The following is a 5,870-nucleotide window of genomic DNA, read 5'->3' as shown; positions in this document are numbered from 1 at the left end:
CATAAGCTAAGCTAGCCATGTGGGCGGCTGGGCGCCTGGGACTCAGCCCCGCCGCTCATATTTCAACACTGTAGAAGTCCCATGTTCCGTTTCTAGAAGCCATGCTAGGGGCTTATAACTATGTGTAACTTTAGCTCCAGGGGAGCCAACACCTCTGGCCCCCACAGGTACCAACAGTCACATGATATACCCATATACAGACACACAAACACATTAAAATGATAAAAATAAAAAATAAAAATTTAACTTTCCTGACTTAAAAGCACACAGACTTTAGTACATATAAAATGGTTCCCCTTCATGTTCTTGCATTCCAAGTTAGTCAGTTCACTACGGAGCTGCCTGGGGACACAGCATCAGGACAGGAGTGATGCTTGCTGCTCTCTAAGGCTTGCTCTGGAGTCAGGGGCAAACCAGGCAGAAGGGGACACTCAGAACAGCAGGCAGCCTGTGACCAGCAGCTCTGAGCCCCACAGCGCGGCTGTCCAGCTGTCCGTGCGACCAGACAGCAACAGCTTATGTCACAGCCCACTGCACATGCACGGGGCAGTAGTCACCTTGGTTATCAAGTTTCTCTACATGACTCTTCAGGATTCTCCACTGCTTCCTGATGCTGTTTGTAAGCTGCTCTCTCACGGTATCACAGGAAAGGCCCCATCCACTCTCTCTGCTTGGCTCCCCAGCATCATCTTCAATATCAGAGATGACCTACAGCCCAGGGGGAACAAAAGGAAAGAGCAGTGACTTACAATGGCTTCACACCCAGGCAGACTGAGACAGTCTCTCTACCCATTACCTAGTACCTTATAAACACACTCCTAACATTGAAGACAGAAACTCCCAAATTCACATCTCTTCAACTTTGACTCCACAGAGCTGTCTGAGGGGAGGCAGATGCTGTCTGTGCCATGCTCTGTTACCAACCCTGCAGGAAGGTAAACTTGGGCTCAGGGTCACACAGCTGGCAGGTGGGGCTGAGATGGGTCAGTTTGTTTCTGTTAGACTGTCACAACAAATGACCCTTTTGAGATTATCTACGGAGTCAAACGAGCAATCCCAATTCCCTCATCATTTTATGTTCAACATGCTTTTCTTTTAATTGTAGCAAGACATGAAATTATAGGAAAATGTGCCAATGTTGATTAACTTACCACAGAGAAATAATACTAAATAGTCTTTATTTATTACTAACTTCCAGGAAGGTCAAAATCCTTGACTATGAAAAATACCCTCAGGAGAAAGGGGGCAAAAAAAGGTAAAGAAAGAGGAGTCATTAGGCCCCTCCCTCACAGACAAGCACAGCAGGAACAGAGGGGGGGGCCTAGATGTGCTGACTGGGGTACCAGAGATCCTGAGCAGAGCAGCTGACTAAAGCTGGCAGAAGGCCCAGAGGCAGCTCTTGCCATCATGGGCCTGTAACCCATCTCAAAGCCTCTGAGGCTACATGCCAAGCATCCTCCCCAGAGGTGCAGGACCTGAGCACTTGGGAGTTAAGACATTCTAAGATTTTAGTCTCTCTCTCCTCTCATGCCCCAACCCGTGTGTGTGTGTGTGTGTGTGTGTGTGTGTCTGTCTGTCTGTCTGTCTGTATGTTAGCGGTGGGACGAAAGCCTAAACATGAACTGTATTCCAAATGCACCTGGTACACACAATCTGAAAGCAGCTGACAGACCCAACTCAAACTGTCATCTTCAGATTTTAACACTGTGAACTTAGGTTCCCAAGGCAGGTGCTTCAGTCAAGCAGGCTTTCTCCGTGCTTGCTACCGTGAGAGCATCTAGTCTGGAAGAACCCTCCACAGCCACTCTCTCTGTGGTGTCTTCTTTGACTGAGCGAGAAGAGTCACCACACTTGTCACAGGTGGTCACCGTTTCTCTACATGCATAGCCCTTCCCAAAATGTTTCTTGAGAAACTGTCGCCATCTTCGTTCTGTCTTTTTGGGACTTAGAACACAATGAGCTTCAATAAAGGCATGGACTGAATATTTCTTTAGTTCCACAGAGACTACATAGAGTGAAGACTGTCACACACGGCACGAGACTGTCACACACGGCACGAGACTGTCACACACGGCACGAGACTGTCACACACGGCACGAGACTGTCACACACGGCACGAGACTGTCAGACACAGCATGACGACTGTCACACACGGTGTGAACACGGTCACACAGAAGTGAAGACTGTCACACACAGTATGGTGGTTGAGTGCAGATACAAATCCAACTACTGTGCCTCAGTTTGCTCACATCTAAGATGGGTACAATTAAATAATAGTCAAATGATTATAACATTATAAGCATCGTAATTCTGGAAATCATTTCCAGGAGAAACATGAAGGAGGTGATGCTCATGAAGTACCAGATGGTGGTCCCCAGTGATTTCCAGGATGTGCCTGAAAATGCGCAGGGCAGTTTTCAGTTGTCACAGTGACTACAGGGGCAGAGCAGTGTGTACTCCCCAACACTGTTACCGCCCTCACTGAGTTACCCAGCCAGAGTCTGACTTGTGCGGGCTAGCATCCAAGGCCAGTGTTAGAAACACTTACAACAGCGCCTGTGCCATCTTCTGCTCTTTCCCTGGGTTTCTTCTTCTGGGGAGAGAGAAGGGAAATCATCTCCTTCTTCATCTGCTGGAGGACCTTCTTCAGCTCGGCATTCTCCATCAGGATCTGCTTCTGGCGGTACTCATAGTCATTCAGCAGGGTTTTGTACATTTCATCTTCATTCCTGGGGAGAAACCCAGGATGTGAGAACACGTACTGACAGCAACCCCAGCTACCACTGTCACATCACATGGCTATACCTGGCTTCTGTTTTATCGGTCCTCCACGAGCCTCGTTTTCCATCAGCTCGACCCACATAGTTTAAAACGTCCATGGCTACAAATGTAAGCACAGAACACAATCAATCTCTGTACCGTGTGCTAAAAACTCTACTACACCTGAGACACACGAGGGACTGACCCTGACCTGGCACATAAGTCAGGACCCCTCACTTCTTCCCTGGCTGGGGAATGAAATGACCCTCGAGCTCTTAAGGACAGAGGCGTGTGCTCACTAGTGGGAGCTCAGTGTCACTATTAACTACCACTCTTGACACAAAGCTTTCCTAGAACTCATCGGCCTATTTACATACTGTTAGGGGAACCTGCCCTGCAGTGGCAGAGGGCAACACTAAGCTCACTGTCTGGCACTTACAGAGAAGGCCTGGCCTGGCCTGCCTTGTTAACCACAACACTGCTCTTGACAGTACTAATGTTCCATCTTCCCCAGATGCAGACAGATCGTTTGGCATAAGAAAAGTTATTCTAATTTTGAACTAAGATGAAACCTATCATTTCTAACTGGGTTTGGGATAAGAAACGGCAACTCACCCCAAACTGCTGCTGCTGACATTTACAAAGCTAACTCTAAAATCCCTCCTTTTGACATTTAGGAGCCATGTGACGCTTCCTATCTCCTGTTCTCTCCATACCCAGCATATTAAACACACACGTGTGTGGTGGTCTCAAATGTTTGAATACTTGGTCCCCAGTTGGTGGAACTGTTTGGGAAGGGTTAGGAGGTGCGGCCTTGCAGGAAGAGGTGTGTCACTAGGGGTGGGCTTTGGTTCTTACTGCTTCATAGTTTGTCTCAGAATGTAAGCTCTCAGCAATGCTCCAGCACCATGCCTGTCTGCCTGCGGCCATGCCCCCTGACATGATGGGCACTACCATCTGAGACTGTAAGCCCCAATATACTCTCCCCTAAGCTGCCTTCGTTACTGTCTTACAGCGACAGAGAAGTGACTAAGACAACATGGAACTAGTGATGCAAACTAAAACCCAGTTTTGTTTTCTCCACAAATCAGTTCTCTCAATTTGTAGTTTATAGGAAATACCTCAATTCTAGAGCCACTTAGAACTTAGAGCGTACGAAGACACTCCACCGCCACGCTTAAGGGCACATCCCCGCAGCTGCTCCTCCAGTGCCATACCTAGTCTCTTGTCCTTCTTGTTCATAACAAGCTGATGCAGCCGTTCCTTTAGCTTATTGTATTCACGCTCCTTCCTCTTCATGTCATGATTATACTGAGTAGCCCGACTGGCTATGATATTTTGTAATTTTTGTACCTGAAAGCAAAAATACTTTCTATCAAACAAGTATTGATAAACCAGCTAAAATCCATAAATTCAAAAGGCAAAGCAAGTCCTATGCCCATCTTCCCACCAATGAGTTTTTACTTCTAACCTGATTCTTCCTTTGTTATAGCCAGAGGAAAGCACCTAAAAACACAAGGTGAAGGACAACACACAGTGGTACAGGGCTGCCAGCAGCTGCTTTCTCTCTGAGCAGCAAGCACCGGGAGCCGAGCTCAGGGATGTTCTTCTGAGTCTGCCATCCTGTGCATGCGAGGCCAGCGCTTACTGCTGACCACACTCTCAGACTGCCTTTCACTTCAAGGCAGGGTCTCACAGAGCTGTCCACACTGGGCTTCACTCTCCGTTTTCCTGCCCACCTCCTTAGCAGCTGGGATGACAGGCCAGTGCTATCAGGCTCAGCTGGTATACTCTGTTCTTTAGAGTCGTTTCCAACCATGACCACAGAATGTGTTAGCTTACTCCATCCCAAAAACAAACCACCATCAAGCAAAATGCAATAATCAACACATTACATCAAAATTTCCTACGCAGTAACTTTGGTTAGATAATCACTGTTCTCTTTTAAACACTAATTAAACAGCATAAAAAGAAATCTATTTGTTCATGGGCTTTTTAAGAAATAGATTCCTGGGGCTGAAGAGAAGGTTCAGTAGTTAAGAGATTTGCTGCTCTTACAGAGGACCTGGGTTCAATGCTCAGCACCTACAAGTTGGCTCACAACCACCTGTAACTCCAGTTCCTGGGGATCCAATCTTTTTTTTTGGCCTCTGAAGGCACCAGCCATGAATGTGGTACACAGACATGGAGGTGAACCCCCATACAAAAATAAAATAAAGTATAAATAAAACAGAAATAAACTCCCTTTTAAGTCCCTTAAAGAATAAAACATTAAAGTAATATTTTTATAGCTATTATTGACAGGGCTCACAGGACAGAACAAGGAAGCCTGGCGGTTTGCTCTCAGACGCATCATACATAAATAACACCTCCAGGACACTAGCGCTGTAGCTCCACCCTCCACACAGCTGCCACCAGCTAAAATAAGAGGGCTAGGTACCTATTAAGCAAAGATTAGAATTAGGGTATTTACAGTTAGAAATTAAATTTTTAATATGAACTGTCATAGCTTTGTGCATTCTAGGTAATCTACTAAGGTTAATCTTTGCTAGAAAAACGTAACATTTAAGATTGTGCGAGAGGGGGAAAGGAGATAGTTTAGTGGTAGGTAGAGGCCTTGCCTAGCATGCATGGGCCCTGGTCAGGTGCGAGCCAGAGAGGACTTCACTGTAGAGGGAGCCCTTGCTGAAGCGAGGAGCAGGTGGGAAGGGGTGAGCCGTGCATCCCTGGCAACACTGAGGAGACAAAGGACGAACATGCTGAGTTCTCGTGGGCCCTCATGGGAGGGACTGCCTGCTGCCAGCAATGGATTGAGGTACTAAGTAAGAAAACCTTCTTGGGCAGTGGTGGTGCACACCTTTAATCCCAGCACTCAGGAGGGCAGGGACAGGCAGATCTCTTTGAGTTCAAGGCCAGGCTGAACTACAGAGCTAGCTCCAGGACATCTAGAACTGTCACACAGAGAAACCCTGTCTCAAAAAAAAAAAAAAAAAAAAAGAACCAAACAAACAAAAAAAGCAAACCTTCTTGGAGCAGGGCAGACGACAGGCACAGAAGTGTCCACCACGCTGGTGTGACACAGACAGGCACAGGAGTGTCCACCATGCTGG

The 5,870-nt window shown here is 47.0% G+C and overlaps 1 protein-coding gene across 2 annotated transcripts in view; it reads right to left on the bottom strand.

Moving 5' to 3' along the window:
* Ssx2ip (SSX family member 2 interacting protein) overlaps nucleotides 1-5,870 on the bottom strand; it is a 34,583-nt gene that overhangs the window by 10,821 nt on the left and 17,892 nt on the right. For both annotated transcript variants that reach the window (XM_013350042.2, XM_013350043.2), the window contains exons 6-9: nucleotides 3,978-4,113; nucleotides 2,806-2,881; nucleotides 2,549-2,729; nucleotides 558-708 (exon numbers count right to left, since the gene is read on the bottom strand). In XM_013350042.2, the coding sequence (XP_013205496.1) occupies nucleotides 558-708; nucleotides 2,549-2,729; nucleotides 2,806-2,881; nucleotides 3,978-4,113 (544 nt within the window). The remainder of the gene's footprint in view (nucleotides 1-557; nucleotides 709-2,548; nucleotides 2,730-2,805; nucleotides 2,882-3,977; nucleotides 4,114-5,870) is intronic.

This window comes from Microtus ochrogaster, chromosome 21, assembly GCF_000317375.1.
Source record: "Microtus ochrogaster isolate Prairie Vole_2 chromosome 21, MicOch1.0, whole genome shotgun sequence".
In the NCBI taxonomy this organism is placed as follows: domain Eukaryota; kingdom Metazoa; phylum Chordata; class Mammalia; order Rodentia; family Cricetidae; genus Microtus; species Microtus ochrogaster.
The sequence above is the reverse complement of the archived record's forward strand: the minus strand, read 5'-3'. Positions and strand labels throughout refer to the sequence as shown.